Here is a 15,220-nt window from a genome sequence, read left to right on the forward strand (position 1 = left end):
GGCTGGATAATTAAACTACTCGATTGATAGACTGAAAGTACTTGAATTGGATAATCACTACTATTATACTTGATCACCCCCAATTGACCTCCGCGGATTGACGGAAAGTCCGCGGCATTCTTGCTTTGTCATTGGCCAGTTGTCATCGCAGACCGCATCCCCTCCGTCATCCATCATCCGCACTGAACACGGACCAGTGAAAGTTTTCAGCGGAAGCGAAAATGCGCATTGAGAAGGAAGCCAGGCTATCGCGACAACGGCCGGTGTCGTGCCATTTCTGTCGTTCGAGGAAGTTGCGGTGTAGTCGCCAGTTTCCCTGTCCGAACTGCACCAGTCGCGGTCTAAGCTGCCAATTGTATGCCTCGTCGCCTTTGCAGATCAATAACCCTCGTGGTGGTGGCAATCAATCAGAGGTTGGCAATGAAGATATTCTAGCGCGTGTGCGCAGACTTGAAGACATCGTTATCGGACAGAGCAAGCCGAGAACCGCTGAGAAAGCCCTTCAGACTGAATATCCGCTACAGCCTTCACTTCATTCCAGAGGCCAGCGCCCCTATATACCGAGGCAAGAGCAACCTTCAACAGCCGACGCCAACTGGCTTGAGAAAGCAATCACTTACCCGACTTCAGCGGTATGTTCTAATCTTCCCTATTGATTTTTTGTCTACTCACTGTAGGAATAGCGCTTCCTTCTGGGCCATGAGATCGAGTTTAAAACTTGCTCCATTCAACAAGCTATGAAATTGAATAGTGTCAAATACACTTCTACCACACGATGTATTTGGCTTCCGCTCAAAGAAGAGTCAGAAAAAGTGGTCGACAAGTATCTCTCTGACATCACATACTTGCACCATGTCGTCCATAGACCTTCAGTCCGCGCACTCGTGAACGAACTTTATTATGAACTCCATCAGAATAAACCAATAAAGCTTGGGCAAACCTCCTTGCTCTTGGCAATACTGGCGAGCACCACGTCTTTTTGGACCGTGCGCGATATGGACGGTTCGCCTTTCTCTAGTGTGGAGCAGGCACATGAACAGTCTATGTCGTGGGCAGAGGCAGCTTTCGAAGCACTGGAATATTCGCGCCGTATGGGCTGCGAATCTATTGAGGACATTCAAGCCATGTTAATTTTGCTGTTCGTGGTCTGCAACCTGGTCGGCATACAAGCCCACGCTCGCCATTTGCTATCTACTGCCATCTCGGTTGCACGAGAGCTATGTTTGCACCGGATCGATCATCAGCATAATTCGGAATTCGTGAATGCTCTTCCTCCTGATTCGGTTAGGGCGGAAATAGGGAGAAGAGTATGGTGGTACCTTGTGTCGACCGATTGGTGTGTCTGGTTTTGTTCTCACAGCTTATGCATGCTGATAAGAGAACAGGCAGGTTTCTCAGTTTGCGGGTTCTCAAAAAGGGACTTATAGTATCAATCCACGGCAAATGATGACCAACAAACCCCGGAATGCCAACGATGAAGACCTGATCGATGGGATGGTTGTTGACCAACCGATTGATCAGCCAACATCTATGTCCTACTGTCTACACCGAATACGCCTGGGTGAACTATGCCGCGAGATCACTGACAATGTCCCATTCGCAGCATCCAGCACTGGGGGACCAGCTTTCCAACAAGTACAAGAAATTGATATCAAATTCCGGGCATTTGCAAACGAACTCCCGGCTTTCTTTTCTCTAGATATCGATCTGAGCCAACTACCCGTGAATGACTTGCGAAGGTCACCGGAGATCGTCAGTCAGCGGTACATACTGAACTCTATACTACATACCCAGAGATGCAGATTGCATTTACCTTTCCTATCTCAATTTTCCACCGACCGCACGAATTCCTACTCAAGGACTGCGTGCCTAGACGCAGCCCGCATGGTGATCCGTGCCGAGGCACAAATGAGACAAGAGAAATTTCCCTTCGTGCTGACTCGATTAAAGTTTTCCGGTGTCTTGCACTGTATGTGCATGGCCATAGTAGTTCTCTTGTTGGATCTCTGCCTCAACAGAAGCACTCGACCCACGGAGGATCAGGAGCGTCGTGGCGAAATTTTCGATGCATTTGGCATTCTTGAAGAAGCCAAGGGCGATTCACCGTTTGCAAAACATTTGCTTGACTCCTTTATGACTATCCTTCGCCGGAATAAAGTGTCGCTACCAGAAATGGAGAACACCATTCCGGGTCCCCTCGGTGTCGAAACTTGCGAGTCAGCCTCTACACCTACCGGTCGCTCCGACATGCCGATGGGTTCAAGTTCCGTAGATCTTAACACAGACACTGTTCTGATGGATTCATCGCTACCTTTGTTTGGTGAATTTTGGCAAACGTTCGACACGAGCATTGACGCGAACACATTCAATTGGGACAATTTGTTTTCTGAGCTGGATTCTTCATTACTGTCGGCGTGAATTCAGCTTCTGTGGTTCTATGGTTATATCTTGATCATCAGCCCACGCCCACTCAGGCAATACCTAAGAATATCTGTTACAAGAATCATAAAAAGGCAAGAAAGGAAAAAGATAGACAGAAACAAGAAAGCCAATTTAATTTCATCCATTGCACTATGAAACATTGTTGGGCAGAAGATACAGAAAAGTGTTGACAGCAACCCAGTAGATTCCTGTCTCGACTGGCCCACTAAATAACAAGGCAGACAATTTTTTGAGTCTTCCTACGAGAGTATGTCATTTCGACAGTTCATGGTTTCCTCAGCGTAAGACCCGCTCGGCTCACTTGGTGCGGCGTGATGTCGCATGGCATGTCAGGATAAACTTGGCACTGGTGTCAGAGCTAACTCTAAGCGGCCGAAATAATCCCAACGGCTGTGCCGGTGTAAATTGGAACTGGAGACAATGACGGCATTGGCGCTTTACACATTATTCATCGAAGACGGCAAATCACCGGCATTATTTTCGCTCATCACCGAGATCCATTATCCGATTGAACCGATTCGGAGTGCAGCGGAAAGCACCGCCTCATCGAAGTTGAGAGTCCCGAAATGAAATCACATTAAAATTGTGTCTGGTCCCTGAATACGTAGTCGCTCATCTCTCTATACATAATCTACTATGCTTAAGTGCTTTGTGATATGTAGAGGTATCTCTACCATACCATTCGAATCTCCCAAGGACGCAATTCAGCCACTATTTGAAGCGTTCTAGAAGTTTACGAAACCTAAAAGAGCGCGAAGCCTTATCGCCCCGGCGTGATGCACGGATCGGCGAAGTGACATGGATCTGCGTCTCGACACGCGTCGTGGATCGGACACTTCGTAATCCCTCACATCGTACATGGTGTCCAGCGCATGCCTTGAAGACAGACACAGAATTGATAATGACGTCCCTTGTTGCCAACTTTGTTTACTATATCACTCGGTATTCTATGTTTGGCATTCATTTTGGCAACAAATAATAATAATAATGTGTGTGTCCAGAGAGTGGCCAACTCTGGGTCCAACCAGACGAATAAAAATAACCGGTCATATCGTTGGCGGAACCTCGCTCGTGGGTCCACCAGCAATGAATTGTACCAGAAGGAACAAGGAATATTCCGGATTCCCACGATCCGACCCAGTTGTGGTGCGTTCATTGCCTCCGCTGTGTTGGAGCCCGAATCTTACTTTCATTATGATTTTCACACAGGCGCACAAAATAGGCAGTGCAATCCACCGAGTTTCCCGATGGAGTTGCACCACACCCAGATCACTTGGTAGCTACTGCTCAGAGTTTGACGTAAGGACTATCAGCCCCAGTGGATACAATCAAACATTGCTGGAGGCGCCTAGCCATCTAAGAGTGTATTTTACCTTTGCAATTCGAGGCATGAGTGAATCTTCGGCATTAAAATCGAGCTATAGAGTCTCCCGAAATCTGAGTGTTTACGATTAGCTGTTCCAGGCACCAAACCTGGAGGTCCTCCACGAGTACCTCGATCACCCGTATGCCGACCATCCGGAACAGACGAGCGGGAGTCAATGAGAAGGCCGAACGGTGCCGACTTACCATGGAAACCCGCGCTTCCACCCGCTTAACCCGGGTTTTGGTCGGCCTGCGCCTTTCGTAGTCGTACACTTGGGGTGGTTTCCATGGAAGAAGCTGAATTTGCCACTGGAATCTCGGTGCCTGCACAGATGAGATCCAGACTGAATTGAGTGGCTTCTATGATAGGTTCTGAGGACCCACTGCAGTCATGTCTCTTTCAACGGCAGCCGTTAACCGCTGTTCTGCCAGTGGAGCGTCGAGCATGGCCTCTTCTCCACATCTCGCAACGGTGATCTTTTCTTGGAAATGACGTTTGGCATGTTACGATGTTAACGTATCGTATCCGGCTGGTTCGGACCTGGATTTACTTGCCCTCTAGGACAGAGACCCGATCCACTCTACCCACGGACAATGGCGTCGAGCCAATGCGATGACAATCGGCTAACAAATTGCCATTCTATTTTTCGCTTGATCTTTTGGAAATACCGGATCCTCGTGGTTCAAGCAGCTCCGGAGTCACATATCCTGATTCGTACCGAAGTGACCTAAATCCACTGCTCGTTATAAATATCCCCCATTTTCCAAAAGTTCGCCCCAATAAATCCCCCGTTCATCTAAACTCGGTGGCGGATATAAGCTCTTAAGGTATATCAAGAGCTTTGTTTAAAGGGTTGTGTTCATTCATTATTTGACACCCCCATCTTCACTCGCTACTCGATATCATGAAGACCTTCGTCACTCTCGCTGCCTTTGCTGCCGGCACTAATGCCTTGGTTGGCCGCAGCAACTCCTGCTGCTTCCACCTGACTGCTTCTGGTGGTGTCTCAGGCTCGATCGGCCAGCTGGACGATGGTCAGACCCGTGTTGGAGACAACACTCTGTCGCCGGCTCAATTCTGCCTCGACTCGTCCAACGGCACTATCACGGATAGTAAGGGTCGTGGCTGCGTCATCACTTGTGAGTATTTCACTAATAATCATTCTAAAACGGCGATACTGACAATCTATTCTAGCCGAAACTACCCAGTTTCAGTGTGATGAAGGCGCTGCGCCCACCGCGGGCTTCTCTATCGACTCCCAGGGCGAGCTGGAGTTCCAAGGCAGCGAGAACTTCATTGCTTGTGAGACTGGCGAGAGAAATGGCCGGAACATCTACACCACTGACAGCTCCGATGTCACCATGTGCAAGCCCGTGAACCTGCACGCTGACTCGTGCTCGAGCTCTGGTGCTGGCGCTTCTTCGTCTGCCGTGGTCACTCCCGTTCACTCGACTGTCTCGGTCTCATCTGTCCCGGCTTCTTCTGTCCCGGCTTCTTCTGTCTCGGCGTCCTCTGTCCCGGCTTCCTCTGTTCCGGTCTCATCTGTCCTGGCTTCCTCTGTCTCGGCTTCTTCTGTCTCAGTTTCATCTGTCCCGGTTTCCTCTGTCTCGGATTCTGTGCCCGTTTCATCTCTTCCGGCCACCGAGTCTACTCCTGCCGCCTCGCCTTCGGGATACCCTGGCTCAGGCTCAGGCGCCGGCTCCGGCTCCTCTGTTACGGTCACTGAGTCTACTCCTGCTGCGTCGCCTTCGGGATACCCTGGCTCAGGCTCAGGCGCCGGCTCCGGCTCCTCTGTTACGGTCACTGAGTCTACTCCTGCTGCGTCGCCTTCGGGATACCCTGGCTCAGGCTCAGGCTCTGGCTCCGGCTCCTCTGTTACGGTCACTGAGTCTACTCCTGCTGCGTCGCCTTCGGGATACCCTGGCTCAGGCTCAGGCTCCGGCTCCGGCTCCTCTGTTACGGTCACTGAGTCTACTCTTACCGCCTCGCCTTCAGGATACCCTGGCTCCGGTCCCGGTTCCTCTGTTTCGGCCCCGGCTGGCTCGGGTAGCCCCCCTCTGGCGGGATCGCCGTACACCGTGCTCACCACGGTGACCGTCACTGACTGCAGCTGCTCTTCTACCCCTGGTGCTCCTGCTCCTGGTGGCGCGTCGTCTGTTCCTGGCTCGCAGCCCTCTGGTCCCGTCAGCTCCCCGGCCCCGGCTTCCACTCCCATTGTTTCGTCTCAGCCTGGTGGCCCTGCTAGCACTCCTGCTTCCTCGTTCACCGTCTACCCTTCGGTCCCAGCTAGCGGCTCCAGCGTCCCTGCTAGCTCGCCCTCGGTTGCTCCATCTGCCACCGGGTCGTCCAGCGGCAGCTGCCCTACTGATCTCTCTGGCGACTATGAGTTCCCGCACCTGATTATTCCCGTCGACTCGTCCTCGCCTGACACTGCCCCCGGCACCTCGTACAATGGCACTGTGACCTCTTCCATCTCCAGCCTGTTCAATTTTGACATCCCCTCGTCGGATGCCGGCAAGACCTGCAGCCTGGTGTTCCTCTTCCCCGAGAAGCAAGATCTCGAGACCTCGTCTTACAGCTTCAGCGGTGACGGCCAGATCGATTTCGCTCAGCTCTCATCGCCCGCCAGCTCTTCCACCTCGTACAGCAACATGCCATCGGTCTCTCAGGACTTCGGTACGACCACCGTCTCGCCCGGCAACTCGTATGTGATTTCCACCTTCTCGTGCCCCGCTGGCCAGACTGTCGGCTACGAGATGAAGAACGCTGGTTCAACCGACCTCAACTTCTTTGAGGACTACAACCCCTCGCCTCTGGGTCTGTACATCACCGTCTGCTAAAATAGTGCGTCCTTCGTGCAATGCGGCTGCTTTGGACCATGTCATTTCATTATGTCTGATTTCATGTGTGATGTTAATGTTCATGTGACCAAGTGATCATGTTTTTTTTTCTTCTATTGGTTCTGCGTGGAATATTAGTTCGTGGAACAAAAATTGTGCCCAGCAGGCCTCGTGGACTGGTGAATTGTCCTGAGTATAGCAATTTCTATCTGGGTTACTCGCTTCCAGAGCAAAACACTCCTTCAACTGCTGTATTATTAGAAATACAATATTATAGTTCTTTGAATTTATAACATAATGATTTCACTTCTTATCTAGAACGTCATACTCTCTTCAATTGCCCTCATCAAAATCGCCGCCTTTCTAGCAATATTTCTACATTCCTCACTCAATCCACTGCTTTCCTCTGTTGCCATCCTTCGGGTGGACAGGGTCTGGGATGTTGAGAGCTGGGAGCAGTCCCGTGTTAGCAATCATCGGATCAGATTCCTAGTATTGTCAGCTGGTATTTTCCAAGCATTTACTGGGGACCCAAAACTCACCAGACGGGGCTTGCATCTGCGGAAGAGATAGAGAGATTGGTAGCACAGCATGTGCGCGTGTACCTCGAAGTTGTCGCTCCATCGATGTCGAATGACGAGATCTGGAGGAAGCAGTCCATGGACCCTATGCCTGTGTTACTTTGAATCTGCGAGCTCCTAGGAGGCTTACTTACCGTTTGTGTGCGGCATCAATGGCATCCCGCATCGCGGTGCCCTCACCGGGTCCTAAGTAGATCCTGTTCGTGTTCTTGTGGGCGACACATGGCCCAGTATGTCCTTGCTTGCCACTCATCGTTCAACAAGCCCGATCGGAGAAACCTCGTAAACTATCAGCATCCAGCATAGAGTTGATGGTCCATAGAGGGAGGAGATTTGCGACCGGTTGTCTACGACTTGCGATTTTCTCTAACGGGATCATGTCGAGGGCCATCAAGGCCTTTTGAATCCTTGATCTACAAAGAGGAGCCATTTTCGATACACCGTGTTTCATTGTGAATAAAGCAACAAAGGGTTGTCTCTATATGAATGATGTCTGGACCTTGATGCCTATCAAATAATATAAATAGCATGGATGGTATACAAAGAATCGGGCGACTGGCGATGAAACAATAATCATCGTCTGATGGAGGCAAGAACAACGCAGACCAATCACACCGGGCGAGTGACATACTTTCGGTGGAGCCAGGGGCGGCGGCGCAGTTGGCGCGTGGATCTTTCGGGGGCTAGGCCCAGTTAGGACGGTTCTGGTACCTGAACTGCCATCCAGTGGTGGCGGCAGCCTAGGTACCAACTACATCTGCCCAACTTAAACTTTGTCGTACACGCGACTCTCTACTTTCTACTTTCTTTCTTTTCTTTCTGTTTTTTTCTGTTTTTTTCTCTGTGCAGCACACATACACTCCTTCGCACCTATGGAACTCCCCGCCAAGCTGCCCTTCTCCAAGCGACGACTGCGACCGCGCATTGTTATCTCGTGCGTATACTCTACCTGTATTCCCGTCCGGATCGGTCACTGACAGGCGTCCAGGTACATATTCGACTATGTTATTCTCATGTGCGTCGAAATCGATTCGTCGATCGGTACGCTCTGCTGATTTTGAGCAGTGCTTGCATCATTGGCTTCTACATCCTCGACTCTATCGAGCCATTCCACCAACACTTCTCCCTCCGCAACATCTCCCTCCAGTACCCGTACGCCGTCCACGAGCGGGTTCCGATCGCCCTCGCTCTTGCCATCTCGGGCCTCTTTCCCATCATCCTCATCATTACCTACACCCTCGTGATCGATGGCCTGTTCTCGCACCACAAGCTGGATCCAACATCTGGGAAGAGAAAGTTGAGAGGCCCGTATCGGTGGAAGGATCGCCTGTGGGAAATGAATTGTGGTATCCTGGGCTTACTACTGGCGCAGGGCCTGGCCTTTGTGGTCACACAGGTGCTCAAGAATGCATGCGGCAAGCCTCGACCCGATCTGATCGCAAGGTGCCAACCGCCGGCCGGAAGCCATGATGAGATCCCGGGCTTATCGACCTACACAATCTGCACCGGAGACCCGGCACTGATCAAAGATGGATTCCGTTCTTGGCCGTCAGGTATGTTCACCTTAGATGTGTCAGTTGATATGAAATGCTAAAATATGGCCAATGTAGGTCACAGCAGCTGTAAGCGTCTTGGAACAACACCCTTACATCGGTACTGACTGATTATTCACCCACAGCATCCTTCGCCGGCTTAGGCTATACAGCACTCTGGTTAGGCGGCAAACTGCATGTCATGGACAACCGCGGCGAGGTCTGGAAGACCTTGCTGATCATGGTCCCTCTTATCGCGGCAACCCTGATCGCTGTCTCGCGCATCATGGACGCGCGCCATCATCCATTCGATGTAATCACCGGCGGGCTTCTGGGTCTCATCACCGGCTACGTCTCCTATCGCCAGTACTTCCCTCCGATTACCGAGGCCTGGCGCAAGGGCCGTGCCTATCCGATCCGTACCTGGGGTACCGACCCCGTCGATCCTCACGGGGATACCAAGACGGGCCAGTTCGATGAGAGCGCGGCTGCTCTGCGCAATCCTGAGGAGGAGCAACTGGGCCTGAGGCAATCCAACACTACGGCGGCACCTTACCTAGGATCCACGAATCCATTTGTTTCCCCTGCTTACCCACGGCGGCCGCATGACCACGATCCCGACGGCAACTGGTCGTCCAGCGAGGATGATCTTAGCGATGTGTATGAGATGCAGCATGGGTATGCGGCGACACAAAATCCGGCGGTTGGTCGGTCTTCGCCGCAGTATACTGGGTATCCGCCGCAGATGATGCCGACTGGTGGTCTTTCTGCTCCATCGGTGACGGTCAGTCATCCGGGTCGAGGGCAGCCACTCACCGACCCGGCCTAACCGTTATCTTTTTGCATTGTGTCAGGATGAAATGTGTATCTCTAGCGTGGCATGACTAGCGTTTTGGTTGATCGATCCGAGATTCCCGATCTTAGTTGTAGATCTGTACTCGGTCCGGCTGGGCCAGCGTATGGACCACCGTCTGTTAGTCTACAATGTTTATTGTAGAGATACTCTTCACTTGCTGCAAGTATTCTGTAGGAATTATTACCCTAGAGCTGAAGCACGAATGTGTATGTAGCCCTCTTCATACCAATGGGGATAATTTCTTGCAGCCTTGAGATTAGACGGACTCTTCCCATAATGGCGCTTTGGGCTATCATCCTTGGCGTGGACTTTTGCACCCAATTCGACGAGTACTTGAGAACATCATTGTAACGATTCTTCGTGAATCGCATTTTTTTTGGTGGCCCGCTCGGCTCTGCATCTGACCGGCTTGTAAATCACGTTCGGTTTCAGAATAACAAGCCATCCCTCTACAGTATATACTCCAGGGATTGAGCCGAGATCCCGATCTAGTTAGGGTTGCTCGACCCGTGGCTGGGACGGCGCATGGACCACTGGTGGTTGGCCCGACGATAATCGTGGCTGCACAACATCACTATATCCTGCGTCAAGTCAACTGCCCAGCCACCCCAGTCGGTCCCAGCCTCCCTCCCCCCACCGTCAGCAATATGACGCTTATAGTATTTCTGCCGTTCTCTGCTTTTTCCCTTTCCTTTCCTTTTCTTTTTCCCTCACCTCTCCCCCTTACCTCTCCTCGGTGTCCCTTGAGGGTTGCAATCGCAACGGCCTGTAATCCACTGCCAGTCAACCCTGCACCCCATGCCGACATCGTAAAACACCTCGGGACATTTGGCAATCCATCTTATCTGCACGCGCATTCCTCGGATCTGATCTGACTCCCCGACCACACCACACCCCACCCGACAAGATGATTGGCAGTGTCTTCTTCATCTTCAACCGCCTGGTGGAGATCACCTTCCTGATCCCCATCATCGGCATGATGGTGCGTCCTCCCACTTTTGAATTCTTGCATCCCTAACTAACCCGACCGTGGAAATGCAGGCCTGGTTTGTCCACGGCTACCTCACAGCCAACATGCTGACCCCACCCTACATTCTGGTCCTGTTCATCGTCAGCGTAATCGCTGTCTTCTGGGCCTTTGACACGCTCATCCGCTTCTCCACAACCAAGCGCTCTGCCATCTTCGTCTCCTTCATGGACCTGCTCTTCTTCGGCGCCTTCGTCGCAGGCGTCTACCAGCTGCGCTTCATCGCCAATGCCGACTGCTCCCACTGGGACGGCGGCAGCGCGTGGATCTCGCTGGGCCCGTTCGGCGAGTTTGGCTTCCGCACGAATAACGATCTGTCGCTGCACATAAACAAGACCTGCGCGATGCTGAAGACCTCCTTTGCGTTTGGCATTATGGAGGCGGTCTTCTTCCTTTGGACTGCGTTGCTGGCGCTCTTCTTGCATAAGAGGAACCGCGACGAGGTTATTGTCAAGGAGACCACCGTGCGGAGACGCAGCCATTCCAGTCGTCGTGGATCCGGCTCGCGGCATCGGCATCATAGCTCCAGTCGCAGACCGCACTATGTGGTTTGAGAACGTGGGTAAAATGGAATTTACGGGGTGTTTTTTATGATTGTTTATGATGGAGATGATTTGACTGGACGTACTCATGAGTGTCACGGACTGCAACGATCTTGGAAGAAAGAAAAGATGGATGATCTGGTTCGAAATCCAGGAGTGTATGTTCTATATCTTGTTTTCAATAGCAAATAGTATTCATGTCCAAACAATTCAATACATGGCTCAAGTCAACCATATAAATCCGGGCTCCCGTCCTTCCTCATTCGGTTTCTCTCCATCCTCAACCCTCGCTTCTTCTTCCACGCTACCCCCACGACCTCTTGTCTCCCTTTCTTCTAACGGTCTCCCGGAACACCAGCTCTATCTTGAGCATATCTGTCTGAGAGACTTCTATTCCCCGTATCGTTCTTGAGCCCATAGGAGGAGACAATCTCTGAGGATGCCGGGATGCCGGGGATGGAGCCGTAATGGAAAGTTATCGCCTGGCATGTTTGGCACACCGTCGACTAGTTAGTATCTATCACAGCAATTTGGACACAAAAATTCAATTTTGATGCCCGCATTGTATTGTTGCTGATCATGGCTCTCAGGGACACTGGAGACGCGCGAGAATGTTGTGCATCCCAGAACTGTAACATCATTGTTGATATCATACTGCATCTGGTAGAGAAAGATGAATTTATCCATCATAGATCGTTTTCTCATCCTTTCACCGAACCCACGCATCCTGGACTTGGTCACCGTTAAAAACAGATGCCAGGGCTCGTGGTTGCCTAATAGAAAGAAAACAGTTGAGTATCGGCTAAGTGAGTCTCAGTAAAGGAGAAGAACCGGTCATCGGCGACATGTCCAATGTCTCCTAGAAGGTCAAGGTGTTCGGCTGATTGAGAGAATGCGAAGCTGTCGTACGACGTGCGTGTCTCAACGTCTCTAGATCCGACATGACTTATATAGGGATGGCACCCATGGCAAGTAAAGTTAAGTATTTATACGCGTAAAGTAGGCAAGGACATATGCGATAGCGAGTCCAAGGTCAGCGCAAATTGTGGACTTGGATGCCCTCTCATGTGATATAAACCTGTTGTGCTGACGGTACATTAGCATCACGGTTAGCTGCCAATCATTTTAGCGCTAAATGCGCTGGTTGCAAAACGGTCGTAAGCGGCGCTTCGGTATGAGATATGCCGGTCCCCGCTGAGGACTCGACACGGGTTTATCAAGCGGTCTAGTTTCCAAGGTTCCCATCTAAATTTCTTATTAAAAAAAAAAGGCAAATGCTCCTTAGCTCGCACTGACTCACAAAAAAAGCATACCGATTGTGCCACTCTGACCCCTATTCGCGTCATCAGTACCACTTCTTCATCGCGTCGGGACGTCGTCTCGGTCCAGATTTGTGGGGAAGCACTAAACCGTTCCCGGCCCGCGTGGCCCCATGTGCCTGCGGCTTGTCGGCTCTGGGGAAACAGCTGTAACTTGGATGGAGGCAAGGGCGAGGAGGAGCGCTCTCTCACAAACTCAGATGGCCGACCGTCCAGGCCTGATTGGCACATTCCACGCAGTCTTTCCGAAAAGACTCAAGTGTTCCCAGCTCCCCGAGTGGGGGATATTTCTTCCTTTGTGAGGAGTATCAAGGTAGGGGCAACCACCCCCAACTCGTTATAAGCCCAACACGGACTCACCTCCTTTCCAAGCATACTATTCTCTATAGCAGCAAGACAAAGAATCCAGTTTTTTTTTTTTATTTAAGGTGGGTGCACCAGACTTCAGGGGCGGATCGCTTTCCCTACGTTGTCAGAGGCCTGTGCTTTTCGTGTTCTCGGACGCCATATTTCTAGTTCATGGCGTGCTCCTTACCGTCCTTTGCGTGCGACGCCGCGCCCCTCTCCAACGCGTTGCCTTATGTACCTGTCCTTTTTATAGCTGAGCATCCCTGGCCTGTACCTTGCCGAGAAGCTTTTTTTTATCTTCCTACTAGATATATTTCGTTGTTGCACTTGGCAACCCCATTCCAGCCCTAGCTGACACGGGATCAAGCTCATCGCACACGATCATGGCTAGGTTAAACGGAACCAGGCTCGGAGCTATCCGCGCATACTTTTTCGGCTTCTTTATTTGTACTGCCGGGTTCCTGTTTGGATATGACACTGGTGTTGTGGGTATGGCATTCCTCCGCGGCCGGTTGTATAGTGTCGCGTGCTGATACTCATCAATCTATAGGTGGCGTCCTAACGCTAAAGTCCTACATAAAGGATTTCGGCTATACCGATGAAACAACCGTCAGTGCGGTTATGGTCAGTCTGCAGAATGCTGGCGCCTTCTTTGCGGCTTTGGGTATCTTCCCCATCTCCGACCGGTTCGGGCGCAAGTACACCATCCAGGTCTCCATGCTAGTGTTCTGCATTGGTATCGTGCTACAGGTTTCCCCTTCCCACTCGCTCGTCTGCTTCTACATCGGACGCGTTATAAGTGGAATTGGCCTCGGCTCCGCTACTGCTGTTGTACCTGCGTACAGCGCCGAGATGGCACCCAAGGAGATCCGCGGCATGGTTGGCGGCGGCATGCAGGGTCTCTTTGCCATGGGTGTCATGATCAGCTACTGGATCGACTACGGAGTTGAGATTGGCTTGCCAGAGATCTCCAGACAGTGGCAGATCCCAGTCGGGCTCCAGTTGGTGCCGGCCGCAGTGCTGGGTCTTGGTCTAATCCCCATGCCAGAGAGTACGCGCTGGTTGGCGAAGAAGGGACGGATCGAAGAAGCGTTGAAAGCCTTGCAGTGGATTCGTGCTAGTGAGGGTATGCTTCCTTCAGCCAATTTTGATCTATAGCACGACTGACGATTCTTCCCAGGCGCCGAAGTGAAAGCGGAATTCAACGAGATCCAAGTTGGTCTTGAGGAGGAACTGCGGGCCACCGAGGGCCTCAAGAAGCGCGAGCTGCTTGAGCCCGCAAACCGCTACCGGATCGCGCTTGCTTTCTTCATGTTCCTGGCTCAGCAATGCACGGGAATGACCTCGCTCGCGTACTTTGGGCCACAATTCTTCAAGACCCTTGTCGGTAACAACAACAGCCAGTCTCTGCTCATCACGGGTCTATTTGGCGCGGAGAAATTTGTCTCTTGCTCTACCTATCTCCTGTTCTTCTCGGAAATGTGGGGACGAAAGCCGACTCTTTACATCACTGCTTTTCTGATGGCCATCTGTTTCGTGATCGTGACGGTTCTCCACGAAACTACCATTGCCATAACACCCTCGGGCCCGACAAGTGCTGGCATAGCAACCGTGGCGATGATCTTCGTCACTAATGCCATCTACCAGTTCAGCTGGGGTCCAATTGTGTGGCCTTATACTGCCGAGGTAGGTTCCCACTTATCATGACCTCCATGATGACCATTTCCTGACCGTTGATATTAGATTTTCCCAAGTCGCATCCGTGAGATCGGAGTCTCAGTCGCCGTGTCCACGCAATGGCTCTTCAATTTCCTCTTCTCGCTCGTCACCCCGTACATGATCGCATCTATGGGCAGCTACACCTTCATCTTCTTCGCGGTTTGTGATATAATCATGGGTTTGGTCGTTATTTTCTTTGTGAAGGAGACAAGGGGGAAGAGCTTGGAGGAGATGGAAACACTCTTCCACAGCAAGGCAGCCTTCGATGTGGCTGCTGCCAGAGACAAGGCACGGACATCTGCTGATTTCCACCATAATGAGGAGGCCGGACCTAGTATTGAGGCTTGAGATGTGGTTATAATATTTACATATGTTGTTGGATACCTAGACAGTGCATGCATGGCATCCCTCTGGAAGGGAGATTGGTTTGCACGGTCTTTTCGAAAGTCAGTAGCTCAGTTTTATGGAAAGAACTTGGAGTAAACGTGCTTGGTCTCTACACACAGAAGTCGTAATGCTTGAAGTCCAGGCCACCTGCAGATCTGTCTATCCCTATTTGACATGCAGTATGAAGCAATTAACCATCCCATGTGGCTATCTCTGTTCTATTCTATTCTTCCCGATCAAAAAAAATATACACATTCTGAA

General features: G+C 51.3%; 7 protein-coding genes across 7 annotated transcripts; 5 read left to right on the forward strand and 2 right to left on the reverse strand.

The window, feature by feature from the left end:
- Positions 1 to 221: 221 nt before the first annotated feature.
- N7510_007367 (uncharacterized protein) lies at positions 222 to 2,418 on the forward strand (the record flags this gene model as incomplete). Its single annotated transcript, XM_056979292.1, has 5 exons — positions 222 to 632; positions 684 to 1,336; positions 1,386 to 1,752; positions 1,803 to 1,969; positions 2,019 to 2,418. The coding sequence occupies 5 exons, from the start codon at positions 222 to 224 to the stop codon at positions 2,416 to 2,418; spliced, it is 1,998 nt and encodes a 665-aa protein (XP_056832335.1).
- Positions 2,419 to 4,712: 2,294 nt separating this feature from the next.
- Positions 4,713 to 6,648, forward strand: N7510_007368 (putative GPI anchored cell wall protein; the record flags this gene model as incomplete). The annotated part of the gene is made up of 2 exons (XM_056979293.1): positions 4,713 to 4,937; positions 5,023 to 6,648. The coding sequence occupies 2 exons, from the start codon at positions 4,713 to 4,715 to the stop codon at positions 6,646 to 6,648; spliced, it is 1,851 nt and encodes a 616-aa protein (XP_056832336.1).
- Positions 6,649 to 7,032: 384 nt separating this feature from the next.
- On the reverse strand, positions 7,033 to 7,482 carry N7510_007369 (uncharacterized protein; the record flags this gene model as incomplete). Its single annotated transcript, XM_056979294.1, has 3 exons — positions 7,033 to 7,137; positions 7,191 to 7,314; positions 7,364 to 7,482. The coding sequence occupies 3 exons, from the start codon at positions 7,480 to 7,482 to the stop codon at positions 7,033 to 7,035; spliced, it is 348 nt and encodes a 115-aa protein (XP_056832337.1).
- A 619-nt stretch (positions 7,483 to 8,101) lies between these two features.
- N7510_007370 (phosphatase PAP2 family protein) lies at positions 8,102 to 9,590 on the forward strand (the record flags this gene model as incomplete). Its single annotated transcript, XM_056979295.1, has 5 exons — positions 8,102 to 8,163; positions 8,218 to 8,244; positions 8,295 to 8,782; positions 8,840 to 8,851; positions 8,908 to 9,590. 5 exons carry the CDS (start codon positions 8,102 to 8,104, stop codon positions 9,588 to 9,590), a joined length of 1,272 nt encoding a protein of 423 aa, XP_056832338.1.
- Positions 9,591 to 10,524: 934 nt separating this feature from the next.
- On the forward strand, positions 10,525 to 11,198 carry N7510_007371 (uncharacterized protein; the record flags this gene model as incomplete). The annotated part of the gene is made up of 2 exons (XM_056979296.1): positions 10,525 to 10,599; positions 10,659 to 11,198. The coding sequence occupies 2 exons, from the start codon at positions 10,525 to 10,527 to the stop codon at positions 11,196 to 11,198; spliced, it is 615 nt and encodes a 204-aa protein (XP_056832339.1).
- A 1,097-nt stretch (positions 11,199 to 12,295) lies between these two features.
- N7510_007372 (uncharacterized protein) lies at positions 12,296 to 12,736 on the reverse strand (the record flags this gene model as incomplete). The annotated part of the gene is made up of 1 exon (XM_056979297.1): positions 12,296 to 12,736. One exon carries the CDS (start codon positions 12,734 to 12,736, stop codon positions 12,296 to 12,298), a length of 441 nt encoding a protein of 146 aa, XP_056832340.1.
- Positions 12,737 to 13,161: 425 nt separating this feature from the next.
- On the forward strand, positions 13,162 to 14,920 carry N7510_007373 (sugar porter family MFS transporter; the record flags this gene model as incomplete). Its single annotated transcript, XM_056979298.1, has 4 exons — positions 13,162 to 13,342; positions 13,404 to 13,979; positions 14,034 to 14,539; positions 14,597 to 14,920. Coding segments are annotated over 4 exons (1,587 nt in total), but the record flags the coding sequence as incomplete, so codon positions are not given.
- Positions 14,921 to 15,220: the final 300 nt, after the last annotated feature.

The sequence above is a fragment of the Penicillium lagena genome, assembly GCF_028827675.1.
Source record: "Penicillium lagena strain IBT 129212 chromosome Unknown utg000005l_segment0_segment0, whole genome shotgun sequence".
Taxonomy (NCBI): domain Eukaryota; kingdom Fungi; phylum Ascomycota; class Eurotiomycetes; order Eurotiales; family Aspergillaceae; genus Penicillium; species Penicillium lagena.